The following is a 22878-nucleotide window of genomic DNA, read 5'->3' as shown; positions in this document are numbered from 1 at the left end:
TGCACCCTAATCTACGCGCAACCGCAGTGTGCTGCTCCTCTCTGCCGTAAAACGCGACACGGAGAAGCCGTCATGGGGCGGAGCTTCTCACAGCACACGTGACGTCAGGCTGCCAGTAATGTGTAAGTGTACTGTAGTTTAAACATGAGCACGTGATACATAGCCCCTGTCCAATCCACAACGACACGTCACCTCCGGACCAATCACCGTGAAGGTGTAGTCGCTTTGGCCAATCTACGTTTAGATGGGCAGCTCAATCGACCAATCAGCGTTCTCGGGTGTTACTGAGGTATGATTGGCTGTTCTTGACGGAAGCGCAATTTTCAAATGTTTTCAGTGTAGCGGCCGGGAGCTGGCGGCCGTGTGCGCTGTGTAACTAACGTCCCCGCACAGTGAGAGCCGGAGCCGCTGACAGGTAGGAGCGGCGCTCTCCTCCGTGTGTGACGGTACCGGGGGCTTCTCCTCTGGGTGGGATGTGTGGCCAGTGTCCGGGCTGACCGCGCTTGTATGTATGTATGTGACGGATGCGCCTTTCGAATATTATTGTCCGTCGCAGCCCTCCGTCCATTAACCTCTTACAGGACGTGGACCGAGACTATATCATCTGTTTTCACTTTCGCCATAATAATTATTATTTTATTGTCTGTCTCTGTAAGTGCGTGTTTTCCTTTTGGTGGGGGAGGGGGGATCTGCTTGTAGCAATGTAAATTGTTTAAGATTGTAACCAGACTCGTGCGATCACGGTGAGGTCAAACTTGGTTAGATAATTTTATTTTCCACCTCTTTTTATTCTTTGTTTTGTCTCCATCTTTCCTCCTGTCTCCTGAGCTGTACTGATGGAGAACCTGGCGTGTCGTTTTTTTAGTTATTACTCCTGGGACGGCCCCTTCTTGATTAAAACGTTTGGCCCCCATAAAATAAATCCTATACTCTCCTCTCGTGTCATCACGCGCTCTGCCGGGGCTCCCGTACACACAACCAATCAGCGCTGCCATCACTGTCCCCACCGTCGGACTAACCAAATATGAAGAGGAAATCGGGGGTCAGCTGATCTCCTCCTGGGCGCAGTTGTCATGTGTTGCAAAAACTGCACGGGAGCCCCAGGAGAACGAGTGCCGACACTGTGGGAATAGCGCCAGCATGGGAGGGGAGCATAAGATTTATTATTTATGAGGGGTATGAGAAGTTGTCTAAGTGGTGCACAACTTCTGTAAATATATAATATTCTATCTAAATCGTTGATAAAGATGTTGAACAATACAGGGCCCAGGACAGAGCCCTGTGGTACCCCACTTGAGACATTCTTCCAACTGGATGTGCAGCCATTTACGACCACTCTTTGGGTCCGAACACTAAGCCAGTTATGAATCCACCTAACAGTTGCCTTGTCCATTCCATACTTAGTCATTTTTCCAATAAGGATTGTGTGAGATACTTTGTTAAATGCTTTGCTCAAGTCATTGGTTGTGATTTGTTGAGTACAATAATTCAAGACCAAATATGCAGTAGTTCTGATACACCGTTTAGCTGGAACACATATCTCAGGTTCTGAAAGGATTAGGCTTCGCAAGAACCACGGCAGCGACGCTGTGACCGCCCGGATTACAAAAATGTGATTTTCATATCTCTAGGGTATTTGGTTCTTATGGTATAGTCTCTCATAGTTTTATTCGTTTCAAACAAAAGTTTTTCCCGCACTTTTTTTTTTTTTCTTCTCTTTCAGCTGAGGCTGAGAGAAGCCAAATGGGGTGGCAGGAAATTGGTTTATGGCACTCGGGGGAAGGGAAGCTGCTGTAGTGTGCAATGTAACTGAGACACTGGCAGGCAGCTTCTCAAAGAAAATGGAGGGTTTGTTAGCACATTGCAACAGAAAACATATCTTGCAGACATTGTACATCACACCTCCCCCCTTAAGAGGGCGCTAAGGAGGCATTACCTCTCGGTAATCGGCCATGCGCACCTCAGCGGGTTCGCCCCGGCGGGACAACCCATCGGCATTGCCGTTTTCACTGCCCTTCCTGTGTTTTACAGTACAATCGTACTGTTGAAGGGCAAGGCTCCAGCGGAGCAATCTTCCATTGGTTCCGGACACTGTGTGCAACCAGCTCAGAGGGTTGTGGTCAGTTACCACCGTGAAGGCACGCCCGTACAGGTAGGGCTGCAAATGCTGCAGTGTCCACACCATGGCCAGACACTCCTTCTCGATGGTCGAGTATGCCACTTCCCTCGGCAAAAGTTTCCGGCTCAGGTACAACACGGGGTGCTCTTGGTCCCCCGAGTCGACCTGGCTAAGCACAGCACCGAGGCCAAACTCGCTGGCGTCGGTCTGTACCAGAAACGGGCGACTGCTGTTGACTGCTCTCAACACTGGAGAGTTGCACAGGGCTGCTTTCAAAGCTTGGAAAGCCGCCTCACAGTCATCTGTCCAGTTGACTGTTTGGGGTAGCCTCTGCTTGGTGAGGTCAGTCAAGGGTTTGGCAAGGGCGCTATAGTCTTGTACGAACCGCCTATAGTACCCTGCAGTGCCCAAGAAGGACTTCACCTGTTTCTTGGTCCTGGGGGTGGGCCAGGACACGATTGCGTCCACTTTTTCTGGCTCCGGACTCATGGAACCCCCGCCTACCCGGTGCCCCAGGTAGTGGACCTCGCGCATGCCTATCTGGCACTTCCCCGGCTTGATGGTCAGGCCTGCCTGGTGAAGACGCTTGAGCACCTCCTGGAGGTGCTGAAGGTGTTCCTCCCAGGTGGAACTGAAGACGGCAATATCGTCTAAGTACGCCACCGCGTACTCCTCCAGTCCCCGAAGCAGGTGGTTGACCATCCGCTGGAAAGTGGCAGGGGCATTCTTCATGCCGAAGGGCATGACCGTGGACTCGTACAGTCCAAAGGGGGTGATAAAGGCGGATTTCTCCTGCGCCTCTGGGCTCAGGGGAATCTGCCAGTATCCCCGACTCAAATCCATGATGGATATGTAGTTGGCGTTTGTCAACCGCTCGAGCAGATCCTCGATGCGCGGCATCGGGTGGGCATCAGAGGTTGTGATGGCGTTGAGCCCCCTGTAGTCCACGCAGAACCTGGTGGTTCGATCCTTTTTAGGCACGAGGACTACAGGTGAAGCCCACGCGCTTTTTGACCGTCGAATCACCCCCAGCCTTAACATCTCATCGATCTCTTGGCGCATGACTTGTTGCACCGTCTCAGAGATCCTATAGGGTGTTCGCTGTAATGGGGCGTGATTCCCGGTGTCCACCTCATGAACCGCTAACTCCGTCCTCCCCGGTTGGTTGGTGAACACGGGCCGGAAGAGTTCCAGGGTGGCCATCAACTGCAACCGCTGGGACACGGTGAGCGAACCACTTATCTCCATGTCCTCAATGGACCCATTGGCCTTGGCCTGGGCCAGCATGTCCAGGAGGGAATCTTCCTCCCCATCCTCTGGCAGATTGCAGACCGGTAGGACGCAAGCTTCACGTTCGTAGTGCGCCTTCAGCATGTTGACGTGAAAGGCCTTGCGCCTACCCCGAGCATGGTCAAGCGTGACCACGTAGGTGACCGGGTTGAGCTGTTGGTGGACGACGTATGGGCCTTCCCAGGCTGCCTGAAGCTTATCCGTTGGTACGGGGACCAGCACCCAGACCTTTTGACCCACCTGGTAGGTCCGCTCCCGGGCGTTCTGGTCGTACCAGCGCTTCTGGTCAGCCTGAGCCTGCGTCATGTTGTCATGCACCAACTGCGTCAAGGTCTGCATCTTGTCACGGAAGCGCATGACATAATCCACGATGGACACTTCTGTGGGGTTTGGCTCATCTTCCCAGGATTCTCTTATCAACCCAAGGGGTCCCCGGACTCGCCTGCCATACAGGAGCTCGAAGGGGGAGAACCCGGTCGAGGCCTGCGGAACTTCTCTGTAAGCGAACAGCAGGTGTGGGAGGTACCGCTCCCAGTCGCACCCTTGGGTCTCAACCAGTATGCGGAGCATCTGTTTGAGGGTACCGTTGAAACGTTCACACAAACCATTAGTCTGTGGGTGATACGGACTCGATACCAGCTGCGTCACCTGCATTTTCTCACAGAGAGCTTCCATTAGGCGAGACATGAATTGGGGCCCTTGATCGGTAAGCATCTCCCTGGGAAATCCTACTCTTGAAAAGATGGTCACCAGTGCGTCAGCCACCTTATCTGCCCTGGTTGAAGACAGAGCTACTGCCTCTGGGTACCGGGTAGCGTAGTCTACCACGGTGAGAATGTATCGCATTCCGGAGCTGCTAGGGACGGACAGCGGTCCTACAATGTCCACCGCGATTCTCTGGAAAGGCTCCTCTATCACCGGCAAAGGAATAAGGGGAGCCTTAAGAGCAGGCCCCGCCTTACCCACTTTTTGACAGGTGGCACAGGAGCGGCAGTAGTGTGTTACCTCTGTCCCCATCTTGGCCAATAGAAGTGTTGAGACAGCCGTGCCTTTGTTTTGCTGATCCCCAAGTGTCCAGCGAGTGGAATCTCATGGGCAATCCGCAACAACTGGCATCTGAGTGCAGAGCAGCCTGGAACTCCATGCTGGAGGCTGCCAGAAGTGACGTCAGGGTCCCCTCTTTACTGGGACCCTCTGGAACCGGCTCTGGGTTCACCTCTGGTTCAGTCTCTCCTGTAGCAGCAGAGGGTCCAGAAGACAGTGCGTTACCTGCGATCTGGGCACTCTGACTGCGTGTGACAGCTGCTATGTATGCTGTCTCCCTGGGGATTTCTACAGACCCACCAGCCGGTGCTGGCTTGGGCTCTACCTCCCCATCCACCCCCAACACTTCAGGAGCAGGGCTACTTATGGGCCAGTTACCTTCCTCGGTGGCACTGGTCAGCTGCATGGCATTACCTTCCTCATGGTCCCCATGCACCTCCCCATTCTCTTGAGCACCGTTGCTTACTCCTGCCAGGGGTTCCTCAGCCGTCTCACTCCGCAGAGTGACGGGGCTGAGCACTTCGGTACCTGTGGACACATCTACCGCTTCAAAGAAAGGGTTAACGGGTTCAGTCGGCACAGATACATCAACCTCATCATCATCCTTCCTAGGGGAAGAATGGTTATCGGTTTGCTTTGGCACATTCACATCAGCATCATACCTGGGGAAAGAATGGTTGTTAGTTGCATCATTACTCATCAAGGCATTAGCAGGTAACACATTCAGTTTCCCGTCATCATCATCATCATCAGGGTTAACGTTACCCTTATTATCAGTTTGGGGAAGGGTGTCAGGGACGTAGTATGCAACCATCCGCCCCAAGTCAGTCCCCGATAAAACATCAGTGCGCAGGTTTTCAGACACTCCCACCTCCCTCAACCCGCTCCCAGCACCCCAATCGAGATAAACTCGTGCCACTGGCAAGGGACAACGGGTGCCTCCAATCCCGGTGACAGTCAGGGTTTTCCCCTCAACAAACTCTTCAGGGGCCGCCAGTCCAGGACGGATGAGGGTTCGTTCAGCCCCGGTGTCCTTGAGGCCTGTAGCAAGACGGGCCCCCACCTGAACAGGTTGAACGTTGTCGTCAGCCCTCCCAACCACACCTCCCACCAAAAGAACAGAGGCGTTGGGCCCGGGGGCCTTGGCTGGGGGGTTCTTCGGCCTGTTCGGACAGGTGTAAAAGAAGTGACCAGGCCGCTGGCAGTGGTGACACAGGCGACTGTCAGTAGCCGGCCTGTTGTTGGCAACAGGGACAGGGCCTCCGGAGGGACGGCTAGCTGGGGCATTGGGGTTGGTTGCTGGCTTACCCCCTTTCCAGCTGGTGGCGACTGGCCTCCGCGTCTCGGGCTTCCGGTTGGCCTCGTGGCTGTCGGCGATCTGCGCCGCTTTGTCCGCGTTCGTTGGTTCGCGGTCCAGGATGAACTGTCGGACCTCAGCTGGGCAGAGATGCAGGAACTGGTCTTTGATCATCAGGTCCTGTAGCTGCTCAAAGGTTTCAACGGACAGTCCATGGATCCACTGGTCAAAGTGGGTCCTGAGTCCTTGCACCACATCACTGTAGCTATCATGTGGGCCACGTTGGAGGTGCCGGAACTTCTTTCGGTATACCTCAGGTGTCAGCCGGTATTTGGCGATCAGCGCCTGCTTTATGGCGACATAGTCGTCATCGGCTTCTGGCGGAAGAGAAGCAAATGCCTCTAGGGCTTTGCCTTTTAGCCCTGGGGTCAAGTACCTTGCCCATTGGTCTCTAGGCAGCTGGTACTGTCTGCAGGCTTTCTCAAAGGCTCGCAGGAACGTGTCCAAGTCCCCGTCCTTTTCCATCACGGGAAAATGCTCTGGCCGGGGTTTAGGAGTCTGGACGCTGCTGGGCTCACGGCTTCGGGCTGTGAGGGCATTCCCACCCCGCTGGAGTACCTCCAGTTCATGGGCCCTCTCCGCCTGCCGCTCGGCTCTCTCCGCCTGCCGCTCGGCTCGCTGCTCTGCTCTCTCTCGAGCTTGCTGGATCAGCCTCACCCGCCCATCACTGTCTTCGGCGGGGAGTTCGTCCAAGGCCATTTGCAGATAGGGGTCCACCCCGTTCTGGTTGAATGTGGGGCCAGCGCTCAGGAGTGGAGCCTCTGCTGCAGCCCCATTGCCACTTGGGCCAACTTCTGCGCTCGCTGGATTCTGGTCGTTGTCCAGCTGCACTAGAGCCGCGATCATTTTATCTTTGGTTCCGCCTGCGGCGTCTATGCCTCGGTACGTGCATAACCCAGCAAGGGTGTCCTTTTTCTGCTTCTGATACCACTCCACTGTCATCGCCGCCATGGTTGCCAAATAAAAGATAGAAAAAGAAAAACGAAGAAACGGGAGGGGGATACTTGCATGTACACACTAATGTCTCAGGACTAGTAACCACTGAGTCTGTTCTCCAAAACCTATGATGCAGGATTCCCGCAGGAACCGTGCAGGTCTTTAGTGAGAGGAATGATTGCTCAAACCAAATCACTAATGCTCTAGGATGATCCCACCGCTCTGCCACCAATATGTGACGAACAGCCCACCGCCGTTCGTCTACTTACGGGCGACACTAACGGGGGTCCCGCTGCCACCAAAACGCGACGGACAGCGGACCCTGTGTCACCACTATGTCACAATCCCACCACTGACACCGGTGTATCAGCGGATGGAGGGGCGTGACACAATGCCGGCACACGGCTATCACAGGCGCAGTGGGGCTTATCTTAGTTATCCCAACACTGGCACCATGTGACCAAAAATATCCAGCAAGCTAATCTCGCTCTACAATTTGCCGCAGGGGGAGTTTAATTTGGATGCCCCACCACTGCTATCAATCTTCCAAGTACTGCGGGGATTTATGTATATCCCACTTTCTCAGTTCCACTTTGGAACTTGCAGCTCTCCGGCGCCCCCCTTACCCTCAGGTCAGTCAGGGAACTGCACCTAGGATAATTGGTCGCCGGACGGGCTGCCTGTTGTGAACCGGCGATTAGGCTTCTGCAGTAAGGGAATTATGAATGCTGGTGCCGCAGCCCCTCATTCAGCTATATAAGACCCTTCTAGACTGCCAGCAAGTCGCAATAGCCGTGCACAACGTGCTGCCACCAGTCACGGTTACTTAATTCACAGTGTTAAATTAAGAGGGTCCGTGGCAAACCCCTTGAATTAGTAGCGATTATCTAACAAAGGTGTATAGTTCGAGTCTTAGAGCATAGAGACAGATCTAAATAATTATTTCATTTATTTTCCGAAAGAGGACAGTGATTACAGATAAAAGTTGCTATAAAATTGAGACATAAAATATGTACAGTACAGGTATAAAATAAAAGTGGAGAAAACAAAGAGAGTACACTCACAGTTCCATATTGTTCCTTAGGCAGACCATGCGGCTAAGGTGGGTGGAGGCGGAGCTGCACTTCTCCGCTCATCTGGGTCTTTCTAGCACGACGACTTGAGCTGTTCTGCCCTGGTTTTGTCCAGGAAATGCTTTATAGACTTGCTATGTGACATCACGGAGAGATGCATGCTGGGTTAATCCCACCTCTCCCTTTTGGATTTAGAATTACACTAGAAAACTTATACTAATCATAACTCCGTGGGGCAGCCCGCACAGACACATATAGGGCATCATTGGTTGTGATTTGTTGAGTACAATAATTCAAGACCAAATATGCAGTAGTTCTGATACACCGTTTAGCTGGAACACATATCTCAGGTTCTGAAAGGATTAGGCTTCGCAAGAACCACGGCAGCGACGCTGTGACCGCCCGGATTACAAAAATGTGATTTTCATATCTCTAGGGTATTTGGTTCTTATGGTATAGTCTCTCATAGTTTTATTCGTTTCAAACAAAGAAGTTTTTCCCGCACTTTTTTTTTTTCTTCTCTTTCAGCTGAGGCTGAGAGAAGCCAAATGGGGTGGCAGGAAATTGGTTTATGGCACTCGGGGGAAGGGAAGCTGCTGTAGTGTGCAATGTAACTGAGACACTGGCAGGCAGCTTCTCAAAGAAAATGGAGGGTTTGTTAGCACATTGCAACAGAAAACATATCTTGCAGACATTGTACATCACAGTGAGTATAATATAACTCCTTTTTCTTCTCTTTCAGAGGTACATCGGGGGCTTATCTACAGCATTACAGAATGCTGTAGATAAACCCCTGATGGCGGTGCTGGCAGCTTATAGGCAAAAAATAGGTGACAGATTCCCTTTTAGTCTGACATGACTTATTAGTTACAGACCCATGCTGACTCTGGTTTTTCCTCTTCATTCTTATCTAGGTACTTACATACATGTTGTTTCATAATTTGTACAAAGATCTTTCCTGGTATTGAAGTCAGACTCACCGGCCTATAGTTGCCTGGGTCCACCTTCTTCCCCTTTTTGAAGATAGGAACAACATTTACTCTTCTCCTGTCTTCTGGGACTTCTCCTGTTCTCCAAGAATTTACAAAGATTATGGAGAGTGGTTCAAATATTTCTTCTATCTCCTTCAGTACTCTGCGGTGTAATTTATCTGGACCTGGAGACTTGAATTCATTTAGGTTAGCTAAGTGTTTCCACACTAGCTTTCTGTTTATAGATATCCTGGATTCTTCTATTCCCTTAATAGGACAGTGAAGATCAGTTGATGTTACACTTCCTTTCTGAGAGAAAACAGGTGCAAAATAGGAATTTTAAAAGTTCGGCCTTCTCAACATCCTGTCTTACCATTTCATCATTTTCATCCTATAGAATCTTTTACTTTATTTTTGACATATCCCCAAAATCCTTTTTTATTGCTTTTGACGTCTCTTGCAAGCCTCTATGGATGAAATGGCTTTGTGTTTAAGGGTGCAGAAGTACTAAAGAAAGTTATTTTTATAAATAAATATTTTTTTATTTCTCGTTCGCCTTATTGGGGGACACAGAGACCATGGGTGTATGCTGCTGCCACTAGGAGGCTGACACTATGCACAGAAAAAGGTTAGCTCCTCCTCCGCAGTGTACACCCCACCGACCGGCAGGGAATTCCTCAGTTTAGCTTAGTGTCAGTAGGAGGTGGACACGGGTCTTTCATTAGACCCATATCTACCTCGTTGTGCGTCGTTCCTTTTCAGGTTCCCGGAGGGATACAGTGTGAACAGTCACAACTGTACTCCCACAAAGAGACTGAGTACGGCGTGTACTGCCACCCCGTAGCCTCATAGGTCTCTACAGCAGGACCAGGAGACCGTACACAGATGTGTGTTAGGCGATCCAGATGGTCCTCGTCCCCAGCCTCCCACCCACTCGCCTACCAGAGCCTGTCGGTTGGATGAGGCGCGGATACTCTTCGTGACAACACACGCTGGATGAAGGTACCTTTATTATAGAGACGGAGGGTAAGTATGAGGCCCGGGTCCCTTTCTCCTCGGCAGCCCCAGAGGTCACTGTGGCAGTACTGCGACGTCTCCGTGCCGCCCCGCGCTTCCCGGCGGCCGCCGCATTTAATTCAGGCCCCGGCTTCTCGGCCTGTTCTGCCGTAACTTGCCCCCAGTGCATTTCTAGGGGGGGGTGTTTCTCCCTTCCGGCCCCAGCGAGCCTCAGGAGCGGTCACCGCGGCAGTGCTGCGGGGCCTCCGCGCCGCCCCGCGCTGACAGGCGGCCGCCTCATCTAATCCAGGCCCCGGCTTCATCTTGGGCCTTGTCCTGCGTCGCGGCCACGCCCCCGCCTTCTTTCTCGGGCGGGCTTTCCTCCCGCCCGCTTTAAGCCTGCCCACCGCCTTCTCCCCTCACTCTAAGTCTTCCTGAGACGGCGCTGTCTCCACCCACCCCAGTCTGGCTAGGACGGCGCCATTTTTAACATCGGCGGTTAGCCCCGCCCATCTTCTTCCTCAGTCTCTGCAGGGAAGCGCGCGCTTCCTGCTCTGTTTTCAGGCTGCCGCCATTTTCACAGCCTGTCAGCCGGACGCTGTCTTATCTGCTGTGCCCCCTGCAAGCCCAGACGAGCCGTGCACTTCATTTGCTGGAAGCTGCGACAGGACACCGGACCGTGAGTAGCTCTGCGACTGCAGACTGACACCCTCCTCTGCCTCCTGTCCCCCAACCTTCCGGCACTGCCTCAGGGACTGTCCGTCAGTATGTCTAATTCTAAGTCTGACCGCTCTCGTCCTCCTGCCTCCTCTTGCACCTTAGTTAAGTACTTTGTGTGCTCTTCTTGCAATCGCAAACTTCCCTCAGGTCAGTCCACTTCCCTCTGCCTGGATTGTAGCAACCCTATTCAGCCTGACGCCGCCCAGGAGCCATCTAGGGCCCCAGGCGAGAGTGAACCCCCCATGCCTGGCTGGGCCTCGTCTCTATCACAGTCAGTGGCAGACCTCACCAGGGTGTCTCAGACCCTAGTAGCCGTCCTGGATAAGTTGCCCCTGGACACCTCTACAGGGTCCAGCAGGTCCCGAGAGATTCCATCTGAGTCGGCCAGCGTTAGTCGCAAAAGACCCAGGCAGGATCCCCAGCTGGATTCCTCTCCTCGCCCCATGTCACCACATAGTCCTTCTCGGCAGCCTCCCTCCCGGGCCTCCTCTCCAGAGTCAGGTGAAGCGCTCTCGGACGGATCATCTGAGGGGATCTTAGAGCTGGATTCGGATCAGGATGCGAACATGAGGGTTACTGTGCAGAACCTCATTGCAGCGATCCATCAGACCTTCGACATTGCTGACCCCCCTGCGAAATCCTCAGATCAGGAGGTTTCGTTCAGACGGGAGGAAACACCCTCCAGGGTATTCCCTTTACATTCCGAGTTTGGAAAGATTTTTACCAGGGAAAGAGGGGATCCGACCAGATGCTTTCAACGAGGGAAGCGTCTCGGTGTTCTGTACCCGTTTGCTAAAGAGCTCACGGACAACTGGTCTGCTTCTCCCTCGGTCGATCTGCCCGTGTCCAGGCTTTCTAATAACACGGTTCTCCCGCTTTCAGGCGTGGCGTCTCTTAGGGATTCTAATGATAGGATCATAGAATCCCTAGTGAAGTCTGCCTTCGAAGTGGCTTCGACGGCGGTATGCCCAATTTTTGCTTCATCTTGGGCAGCAAAAGCCATAGCCACTTGGGCAGAGGATCTTCGTCAGGGCATCCTAGAGAAAGCACAACCAGATCGATTGGCCGATCTTGCCAATCAGATTTCCCATGCGGGGGATTATCTGCTTTCTGCTTCTTTGGATGCCGCATCCTGCGCAGTCCAGGCATCAAGTAATGTTGTGGCAATCCGACGTACAATTTGGCTCAAGGCCTGGCAGGCGGACCTGTCTTCTAAAAAGTCTCTTACTAATCTGCCTTTTCAGGGAGGGCACCTCTTTGGATCCCAATTAGACCAAATTATTAAGGACACCACCGGAGGCACGAGTTCTCTCCTGCCTCAGGCCAAACCTCGCAGACCCCCACTGAGGCGTCAGTTTCGACCCTTTCGGGCTTACCGCCGTTTCAATACGACGGAGACCTCCTCCAACCAGCAAAGACCGCAGGCACGCCAAGATAGGAAGAAAGTTTCCTTCAGACCCACTCCCTCCTGGCGCTCCCACTCTTCGCGGGGCAGACCATCCAGATCCGGTTAGGGTCGGCCCACATCAACATGACTATCCTCGGACTCCCGAGGGTCCCTCCCAATTGGGAGGTCGACTCCTGTTCTTCAAGAACGTCTGGCTGGCCTCGGTAGAGGACGCTTGGGTCAGGGAGGTTGTATCGTCAGGATACAAGATAGAGTTCGTCTCTCTTCCACGGGATCGTTTCTTCGAATCCCGTCCTCCAAAAGATCCAGCTTTGATCCCGGGGTTCTTTACGGCCATCGACTCTCTCCTCAGTTCCGGGGTGATTGTGCCCGTTTCCGAATCGGAGCGGTTTACAGGGTTTTATTCAAACCTGTTTGTCGTGCCGAAAAAAGACGGGGCGGTCCGACCCATCTTGGATCTCAAGCTGCTCAACAAGAGAGTTCGTCTTCGCCACTTCCGGATGGAGTCGGTTCGTTCGGTAATCGCTTCTTTGGAGGAGCAGGAATTCATGTGTTCGATAGACATCCAAGATGCCTATCTACATGTTCCCATATTCTCCAGACATCAGAAGTTCCTGCGTTTTGCGGTTCGCCAGGAACATTACCAGTTCGTCGCGCTGCCCTTCGGTCTCGCCACCGCTCCCAGAGTCTTCACGAAGATCGTGGCTGCGTTGATGGCCTTGTTGAGGATCAGAGGTCTCGTTCTTTTTCCGTACCTCGACGATATTCTGATCAAAGCTCCCTCTTTCCAGCAGGCGCGCCTAAGTTTGACGATCGTCCTGGACACTCTTTCCGATTTCAGGTGGATCATCAACAGGAAAAAGTCCTGTCTGGTCCCTACTCAACGTCTTGTGTTTCTGGGCCTACTGTTCGACACTCGTCGGTCAAGGGTTTTTCTCCCACAAGAGAAGATTCTCTCCCTGCAGCAGGCTGTGCGATCGCTGCAGACCACACGATTTCCGTCCCTCCGAACAGCTATGAGGGTCCTGGGAAAAATGGTGGCGGTGATAGAGACAGTTCCCTTTGCCCAATTTCACGCCAGACTTCTCCAACACGCCATTCTGTCGAGGTGGAACAGGTCGGCTCTGTCCCTGGATCGCATGATGTTCGTCTTTCATGCCGGATCAAGCGGTCACTCAACTGGTGGTTGACGTCACCTCTCATCCTCTTGGGGCGGTCTTTTCTTCCTGTTCATTGGCAGATTGTAACAACGGATGCCAGCCTCCTCGGCTGGGGTGCAGTGTTCCACAATCACACTGTTCAGGGTCGTTGGTCGACTCAAGAATCTGCTCTGCCGATCAACGTTCTAGAGATACGAGCGATCCATCTGGCTCTCGTCCACTGGGAGAGACTCCTCAGGGGCCTGCCTGTCCGGATTCAGACAACGCCACAGCGGTGGCATATGTCAACCGCCAAGGAGGGACACGGAGTGCCTCAGCCCTGGCAGAAGTGTCCAAGATCCTTCAGTGGGCAGAGATTTCGATTCCGACAATCTCCGCGGTACACATTCCCGGCGTAGACAACTGGGCCGCCGACTTTCTCAGCCGCGAGGGTCTCGCGGCAGGAGAGTGGTCCCTACACCCGGAGGTATTTCTTCAGCTCTGCAGTCGTTGGGGAACCCCGGACGTAGATCTGCTAGCTTCTCGCCTCAACAGGAAGGTCCCACAGTTTGTATCCAGAGCTCGAGATCCTCTCGCAGTGGGCGCCGACGCTCTGGCCATTCCTTGGTCACAGTTCGAGCTCCCCTACCTGTTTCCTCCCCTGCCTCTTCTTCCCAAGCTGTTGAAGATCAAAGCAGAAGGAATTCCAGTCATTCTCATCGCCCCGAATTGGCACAGAAGGTCTTGGTTCGCGGACATTGTCAACCTTCTCGCGGACGCCCTCTGGAAGCTTCCAGACAGGGCAGATCTGCTGTCTCAAGGTCCGATTTGCCACCCCAATTCTCGGCCGCTCAGTTTAACGGCGTGGCTGTTGAGACCGAGGTTTTGAAACGGGCAGGATTCTCCGGTCGAGTAATTCATACCATGATCCGAGCCAGGAAGCCATCATCTTCCAAAATTTACTACCGTACTTGGAAGGCCTATTTCACTTGGTGTGAGGCCAATAACATCGCGCCTATGTGCTTTTCGCTCCCTTCCGTTCTGGCGTTTCTTCAGGCAGGGCTGGATGCGGGGCTTGCTCTCAGTTCCTTGAAGGGTCAAGTTTCGGCACTCTCCATTTTATTTCAGAAGACTTTGGCCTCCCACCCTCAGGTCAAAACCTTTCTTCAGGGCGTGGCTCACACGGCCCCTCCGTATCGAGTGCCCGTAGATCCATGGGATCTTAATCTAGTTCTTGAGGTTCTGCAAGGTTCTCCCTTTGAACCTCTCAGAGAAGTCTCCCTTTCCCTTCTCTCCTGGAAGGTAGCCTTTCTGGTGGCCATCACCTCCATCCGGCGCGTGTCGGAATTGGCGGCTCTTTCTTGCAGCTCTCCTTTCCTGGTACTTCACCAGGACAAGGTAGTTCTGCGGCCTCCGCCCTCTTTTCTTCCGAAGGTGGTGTCCTCCTTTCACCTCATTGAGGGTATTGTTCTGCCGTCCTTCTGTCCGAGTCCAACTCACCCTCGGGAGCGGTCCCTGAACAAGCTGGATCTGGTCAGGGCGATAGACTCTCATCTGTCTAGGACGTCTTCCTTGCGAAAGACAGACTCTCTTTTCGTCATTCCAGATGGGGCGCGGAAAGGTCACCCGGCTTCCAAAGCTACTATTGCTCGCTGGATCAGATCGGCAATTTTGGAGACCTACCGGGTTAAGCATCGAGTGGCCCCTCCAGGGATCAGAGCGCACTCTACCCGGGCAGTGGGTGCTTCCTGGGCGGTACGCCACAGAACCTCCGCGCTGCAGCTTTGCAAAGCTGCAACCTGGTCTTCGGTTCACACGTTTGTGAAATTCTACAGGGTCCACACCTACGCTTCGGCGGACGCAAGCCTAGGTAGAAGGATTCTGCAGGCAGCAGTGGTGAGTCCACTGGCCTGATGGAAGTTTGTTTCCCACCCCAGGGACTGCTTTGGGACGTCCCATGGTCTCTGTGTCCCCCAATAAGGCGAACGAGAAAACAGGATTTTTGGGTTGCTTACCGTAAAATCTGTTTCTCGGAGCCTTTATTGGGGGACACAGCACCCTCCCATGTTCTACAACTCCTGTTCTTACTTTGGTTGATTGGTTACAGTTGAGTTGTTTGTTCTGTTTTCAATCTATTCTGTTTCTTCTCCTACTGCTTTCTCACTAACTGAGGAATTCCCTGCCGGTCGGTGGGGTGTACACTGCGGAGGAGGAGCTAACCTTTTTTTGTGCATAGTGTCAGCCTCCTAGTGGCAGCAGCATACACCCATGGTCTCTGTGTCCCCCAATGAAGGCTCCGAGAAACAGATTTTACGGTAAGCAACCCAAAAATCCTGTTTTTTTTACCTAGAGTTAAAAATTGTAGGTGATTTTAATTTTTTTTTTGCAACTTTTTACACTATTTTCCTCTTTCCCCATTTGAGACTTGAAGCTGTGATTATTTAGTCTGTTGTATTTTATGCAGCAGAACCGTATTGTTTCAGTATGCAGTGCAAATCGCGGTCTTTTATAAAGCTCAGACTTTGGCTGGGTGTTAAAGGAGTGATGAGGGTCTTCAGCTGGCCCCTTGGTACACCATCATTGTCAGGTCACAGCGTGAGCTGATGTGCTACTTTGGTGTGTTTCAAAGGAGTATTCCCATCTCCGAGATCCTATCCCAATATGTAGTAGGTGTAAATAAAATTCGTGACTGCCTCGAATTAGAATTGTAGTATAGTTCTTCTGATTCGCTATGTTGCTTACCCCATGATCAGGGCATTGCAGTAGCTAGTAGCTTAGGTATCCATGGTTACGACCACTAGCAACAAACTAACTCACTATGAGTGGTTGGATCTATGGCTACCTAAGCTATTGCAATGCCCTGCTCATGGGGTAAGCGATAGCTACAACCTACACAGTGTCAGGTCGGCGCCGTTATACTGATTACAATGAGGTCACTGATCCTTCACTGACCGGCCCCCCAAGTTTACTGCATAGAATATCTTTAGGCGGGGGGCATTCATCATGCAGGCAGCGGCGCCTGCGCTGTACCATGTTACGATCTATGATATCCATATTGTCATTTGATTTTGACATATAAACTTCTTGAGGGAGGAAAAAACATCTTAGTCAATCAAAACGACGCCAGCAGCCGTGCCTGCGCAATGTCATAATTTGGATGGCAACAGATGCTACTGCGGAGGCTCCACCGGCGCCATTTTGCTAGAGGAAAAAGATGACGGTGGCAGATCCCGGGAGCAGGGCTTATAGATGATGGAGATGCCTTATTTGGATTCAAAGTATAATAGCGAGTTGCATAACATAATAACTTAGGTTTATTTAACTACATCTTGTTTGTAGCTGGACAGCCCACCCCCCCCTTATGGGAACCTGTCGCCAGGTTTTTACAATATAACATAAGGCCAGCACCTGTACCCGATGGGTGTCTCTTGTCTTGATCCTGCGCCTCTTGATCGCCATCCTCCTTCTTGCTTCATGTGGATGACACGTCCTATGTAATCTACATGATTGTGCAGGCGCACTTCTCTCTGACCTTGTGATGGCAGAGCACAGTACTGTAATGCTCGTGTGCGGGGAAAAGGCAGAGCGGGCGGGGGCACGATGGAGGGACGCTGTGGATGTACGATGCGTCATCCATATGAAGAGAGAGGAGGCGCGGGATCAAGACGACCGGACGGCGGTATAGGTGAGTATAATGGGTCTTTTATTTTGTTATACACAACGCGGATGCATATAAACATTCTCGGATGCCTTATATCAGGGCTTACAGGTGCTGGCCCTAGTTTAAATAGGAAAACCTGGTGATGAATTTCCTTTAAGGCTATGTACCCACGTGTGCAGGAAATTCCCGACTGAAAACCGGACTCGTGTGTTTTTTATGCGTTTTTTTCCGGAGTGTCCCCAGTCTCATAGAAAATAATTAGAAATGCGGATTTTTCCGCAAAATTAATGACGCTGCGTTTTTTTTACCCCGATGCGTTTTTTCGCGGAAAAAAGCGCATCAGTATGCACAAAAAGTGCAGAATTCATTAAAATGGTTGGGATGCTTCTTGTAAGCGTTTTTGCTGGTAAAAACGCTTACGTGTGCACACACCCTTAAGGGTTATTTCCATCTTCATTGGTGGGTGTTTTTACACCCTCTATACACCAACAATCACTTTTACAGTTTACTGCTTATTATAACTTGCAGTTGTTCTTGAGATATTCAGACTTTTTTTTTCTTTGTAGCTTGTTGACGAGGAGACCGACCACCGCTGCTTGTAATCACCGAGCTGTCCGGAATTAGGAGCGAACGGTGCGATCCTGGCCTGCCTCAAAACAGCGCTTACAAGCTCCATAGATAAGAGCATGCAATCACTGCTCATGTTCTGGAGTGTGGCAGAGGTGGTCGGTCTCCAAGGCAAGAAGCTATAAGCAAAAAGTTAATATCTGAAGAAAGGCTGAACGGCTTAAAGTGCACCTGTCACCTCGTTTTGCTGTTATAAGATGCGGCCACCGCCTTTCAGGGCTTATCTACAGGATTCTATAATGATGTAGATAAGCCCCCGACCTGCAAGAGAAGAAAAATACGTTTTATTCTACTCACACGGGGGGCGGTCCGGTCCGATGGGTGTCACGGGTCTTGGTCCCTCCCATCTTCTTGTGACGCCGCCTTCCTGCTTGCTTCATGGCTCCCGGTTTCGCGCTCCTGCGCAGGCGCACTTCTCTTCCCTGTTGAGAGCGCAGAGCAAAGTACTGCAGTGCGCTGGGAAGGTCAGAGAGGCCAAACCTGGTGACAGGTTCCCTTTAATAAGCAGTAAATTGTGAAATAGTTTTTACAAGCATTGTATGCCAATGCTCATTTATAAAGATGGGCATAACTCCTAGGGGGTCATGAGGGGGTTTAAGTCAATCATTCTGTAAATCCCCTCCACTGTCCTACATGGCTGCAGCGACAATAACAGCCAACGGCTCTGGTGTGAGGCATCTAGCAGGCGGCACAGAGACTGCTCAACTGCCGCTCACATCAGGGGCTGGCCGTCATCTGGGAGCATCGGACTCGGACGCTCTGCGGGCCTGTACTTTGGCAGCGCTGCCGACTTCGCTGACACGCTGTCAAATTGTGCCCATAAGAAATGTTCCATCGTCGGGGTAAGCACACATGACTATGCCACGGCGCGTGAGAACGTGCATTTGATGCCAGAAATGTCATTGGTATGTTTTTTTTTTTTTTGGTTTTTTTTATGGAGTTTCTGTATCTATTTTTAAATATTTTGGAGGAATTTTTCATATACAATTGTGGAGCTGGAACGTGTCTCCCCCACCCTTCCCCTTTGGATTTACAAGGTGCGTTGGGACAGTAAGAAGGTTCTGAGTCCTGAGTATTTGTCTATGGAGAGCTGCCCACTTTCACCTTTTTATAAACGTCTCTAAACCTACCTCAAGACTGTCAATAACACATATTAGGGGATCCAACTTCCCGAACTGATCAGATTGAAGGTGCCGCAGTGTGCCTGGCACAGCGCCATAGATTGTATAGTGGCTGTGCATGTTACTGCAGCTGTCTCCATAAGTCAGGACAGTACCACTGACAACCTCTACAAAATGGACAGCGTAATTCCGCTCCTGATGCACTGATTTTCAGGAGGTGGTAGGGGGAGTCCAACCTTGATCAGTCTCGGTAAGCGCATTTAAAGGGTTTATCTGTCATTACATTCTCGTTATCTATCGTATTTTTCGGATTATAAGACGCACCGGACCATAAGACGCACCCCAATTTTCAGAAGGAAAATAGGGAAAAAAATAATGTGTCAAATGGGGGTCCATCTTACGGTCCGAATTCAGCTTACCTGGGAAGGGATCCGACACAGATGGAGGAGTGGTCACAGGAGTCATTCAGTGGTCCAGGCTCGTGCGGTGGCGGCAGGTTGGTTGTGCTGGGGCAGCTGGGCTGTGCTGTGCTGGGCTGGGGCAGCTGGGCTGGGCTGGGGCGTCTGGGCTGGGCTGGGGCGTCACATCCCTTGCTGGCCGCCGCCATGTTGCGGTGGCCTCCGGGAACATGGCCGCTGGTCCGGGGACAGCGCATGCACAGGTTCAGATCTCGTTACGAGATCTCGGGGGACGAGATCTCGTTGCTGAGATTTGAATCTCATCCCCCGAGATCTCGGGACGAGATCTGAACTTGCGCATGCGCCGTCCCCGGACAGGCGGCAATCTCCCCGGCGTCCATGTTCCTGGAGGCCACCGCAACATGGCGGCCAGCAAGGGATGTGCGGGGGCCTCCGGGCTTGGAGGAAATGCCGGCGGAGCCGCCACCCCTGCACCGGAGCACAGAGAGCCGCTACCCCTGCATCGGCGCACAGCCCGCTGCCACCACCGCACTACAGAGCCCCCGCGGCACCCGCACCAGCCTCGGAGGTTAGTACATTGCGACCATAAGACGCACCCCCCACTTTCCCCAAAAATTTTGGGGGAAAAAAGTGCATCTTATGGTCCGAAAAATACGGTATATATTATTATTATTATTATTATTATTATTATTATTATTATTATTATTATTATTTATTGTTATAGCGCCATTTATTCCATGGCGCTTTACATGTAAGGAGGGGTATACATAAAAACAAGTACAATAATCTTAAACAATACAAGTCATAACTGGTACAGGAGGAGAGAGGACCCTGCCTGCGAGGGCTCACAATCTACAAGGGATGGGTGATAATACAGTAGGCGAGGGTAGAGCAGGTCGTGCAGCGGTTTGGTCGATCGGTGGTTACTGCAGGTTGTAGGCTTGTCGGAAGAGGTGGGTCTTCAGGCTCTTTTTGAAGGTTTCAATGGTAGGTGAGAGTCTGATATGTTGTGGTAGAGAGTTCCAGAGTAGGGGTGATGCGTGAGAGAAATCTTGTATGCGATTGTGGGAAGAGGAGATAAGAGGGGAGTAGAGAAGTAGATCTTGTGAGGATCAGAGGTTGCGTGCGGGAAAATACCGGGAGACGAGGTCACAGATGTATGGAGGAGACAGGTTGTGGATGGCTTTGTATGTCATGGTTAGGGTTTTGTAATTGAGTCTCTGGGCAATTGGGAGCCGGTGAAGGGATTGACAGAGGGGAGAAGCTGGGGAATAGCGGGGGGACAAGTGGATTAGTCGGGCAGCAGAGTTTAGAATAGATTGGAGGGGTGCAAGAGTGAGGGGAGGCCACAGAGCAGGAGGTTGCAGTAGTCAAGGCGAGAGATGATGAGGGCATGGACTAGGGTTTTTGCAGATTCTTGGGTGAGGAATGAACGGATTCGTGAAATATTTTTGAGTTGAAGTCGGCAGGAAGTGGAAAGGGCTTGGATATGTGGTTTGAAGGAGAGATCAGCGTCAAGGATTACTCCGAGACAGCGAGCTTGTGGGACTGGGGAGAGTGGGCAGTCATTTACTGTAATTGATAGGTTCGTAGGGGGGCCACGTGAGATGGGGGAAAGATGATGAATTCTGTTTTGTCCATGTTGAGTTTCAGAAATCTAGCGGAGAAGAAGGATGGAATAGTGGACAGACATTGAGGGATTCTGGTTAGTAGGGAGGTGATATCTGGTCCAGAGATGTAGATCTGTGTGTCATCAGCGTAGAGATGATACTGAAAGCCATGAGATTCTATGAGCTGTCCCAGGCCAAAGGTGTAAATAGAGAACAGCAGGGGCCCAAGGACTGAACCTTGTGGGACTCCGACAGATAGGGGGCGAGGTGAGGAGGTGGTGTGAGTGGGAGACGCTGAATGTCTGGTCTGTTAGGTATGATGAGATCCAGGATAGGGCCAAGTCTGTGATGCCGAGGGATGAGAGGGTCTGTAATAATAGGGAAATGGTCCACTGTGTCAAAGGCAGCCGACAGGTCCAGGAGGAGGAGGACAGAGTAGTGTCGCTTGCTCTTGGCGGTTAAGAGGTCATTGGTGACCTTAGTAAGGGCAGTTTCAGTGGAGTGGTGTGACCGGAAGCCAGATTGTAAGCGGTCGAAGAGGGAGCAAGAAGAGAGATGGGAGGACAGTTCAAGGTAGACGTGTTGTTCCAGTAGCTTGGAGGCGTAGGGGAGAAGTGATATAGGACGATAGCTAGATACAGAGGATGGGTCAAGAGAGGGCTTTTTGAGGATAGGTGTGATGGAGGCATGTTTAAAGCTTGAGGGGAAAACACCAGTTGTTAGTGATAAGTTGAAGAGATGGGTTAGGGTTGGGATGAAGACTGTGGTGAGGTTTGGTATGAAGTGGGATGGGATCGGGTCGAGTGCACAGGTGGTGAGATGTGATCTTGAGAGTAGAGTGGAGAGTCGATCTTCTGTAATGGTGGAGAAGTTGGTTTTGAAGGTGGAGGGCTGGGAAGTCGGGGGGGAAGGGCTCTGGGGGGTTGTTGACCAAAACTGTCTCTGATGTTATCAATCTTCTGGTTGAAAAATGAGGCAAAGTCTTCAGCTGAGATGAGTGGGGAGGGAGGAGGTGCTGGGGGGCAGAGGAGAGAATTGAAGGTGTTGAATAACTGTTTAGGGTTGTGAGACAGGGAGGATATGAGAGATGAGAAGTAGGTTTGTTTAGCTGTGGCGAGTGTGGTCTTCAAAGTAGTGAGGGACTGTTTGAATGCGATGAAGTGCTCGTTGGAGTGGGATCTTTTCCATCTGCGCTCAGCAGCCCTGGAAACTTGCCTCAGCTCTTTGGTCAGGCTGGTGTGCCAGGGCTGTCTGTTGATTTTGCGAGTTTTGGTATGTGTAAGTGGGGCAGCGGATTCCAAAGCTACAGCTATTGTGGTGTTATATAGAGCAGCAGCGTCATCCGCATTGTGTAAGGAACTTATATCTGTAAGAGGGAGGAGGGATTCAGAGAATGAGTGTAGGTCAAGGTGTTTAAGATATATCAAAATATAGCTTTATTATTATTCGTTTCCTGTATAATAGAAATGCCAAACTTTATACTAGTAAAACTTGAGATACCTCTACAGGTCACCTACCCTCCATTGTCCTCTTCTAGGTCACCTCTTAGTGAATATGTCATCTCAAACTTCCAACATGTCCAACAAGAAAGAAGACAAGGGAAAAAACATCCAAGTCGTCGTAAGATGCAGGTATGTGTCCTGTTCTACAGCGCTCCATGTACAGGGAGCAGACAAATGTGTGCACCATCTCCTGTATTGCCTATATATTATATTTATTTCATATTCTGCAGGAGGGACACTGAGGAACTGGCAATAGGCTAGGTGTGCAGAGATTCAGCAGCAGGGAGAAGGGACACTGAGGAGCTGCCAGGCTAGGTGTGCAGAGATTCAGCAGCAGGGAGAAGGGACACTGAGGAGCTGCCAGGCTAGGTGTGCAGAGATTCAGCAGCAGGGAGGAGCGACACTGAGGACCTGTCAATCAGGCCAAGTGGGCATAGTTTGAGTTACTATCTCATAAATCAATTCTGTTATGGATTATCAAAGCAAATACACCAGTCTAATCAGGGATAAAATATATATTTAGTATCGTGCAGTTAAATTGTGAAATCAGTTGACAGATCCCATCTAAGGACATATCTGTATATAACATATGAACTACAAGGTGGGCCATTTATATGGATACACCTAAATAAAATGGGAATGGTTGGTAATATCAACTTCCTGTTTGTGGCACATTAGTATATGGGAGGGGGGAAACTTTTCAAGATGGGTGGTGACCATGGCGGCCATTTTGGATCCGACTTTATTTTTTTCAATGGGAATAGGGTCATGTGACACATCAAACTTATTGAGAATTTCACAAGAAAAAAAAATGGTGTGTTTGGTTTTAACGTAACTTTATTCTTTCATGAGTTATTTACAAGTTTATGACCACTTATAAAATGT

The 22878-nt window shown here is 51.3% G+C and overlaps 1 protein-coding gene across 1 annotated transcript in view; it reads left to right on the top strand.

Annotated features, from left to right (window-relative positions):
* The first annotated feature begins 272 nt into the window (after nucleotides 1-272).
* Nucleotides 273-22878, top strand: part of KIF11 (kinesin family member 11) — a 52809-nt gene continuing 30203 nt past the window's right edge. Inside the window, exons 1-2 of the mRNA XM_073555859.1 lie at nucleotides 273-415; nucleotides 22029-22122. Coding sequence (XP_073411960.1) covers nucleotides 22046-22122 — 77 coding nt within the window. The 5' untranslated portion in view covers nucleotides 273-415; nucleotides 22029-22045. The remainder of the gene's footprint in view (nucleotides 416-22028; nucleotides 22123-22878) is intronic.

This window comes from Dendrobates tinctorius, unplaced genomic scaffold, assembly GCF_039654945.1.
Source record: "Dendrobates tinctorius isolate UK_male_01 unplaced genomic scaffold, ASM3965494v1 ptg000230l, whole genome shotgun sequence".
NCBI classification, from domain to species: Eukaryota; Metazoa; Chordata; class Amphibia; order Anura; family Dendrobatidae; genus Dendrobates; species Dendrobates tinctorius.
This window is presented reverse-complemented; position numbering and strand designations above follow the sequence as displayed.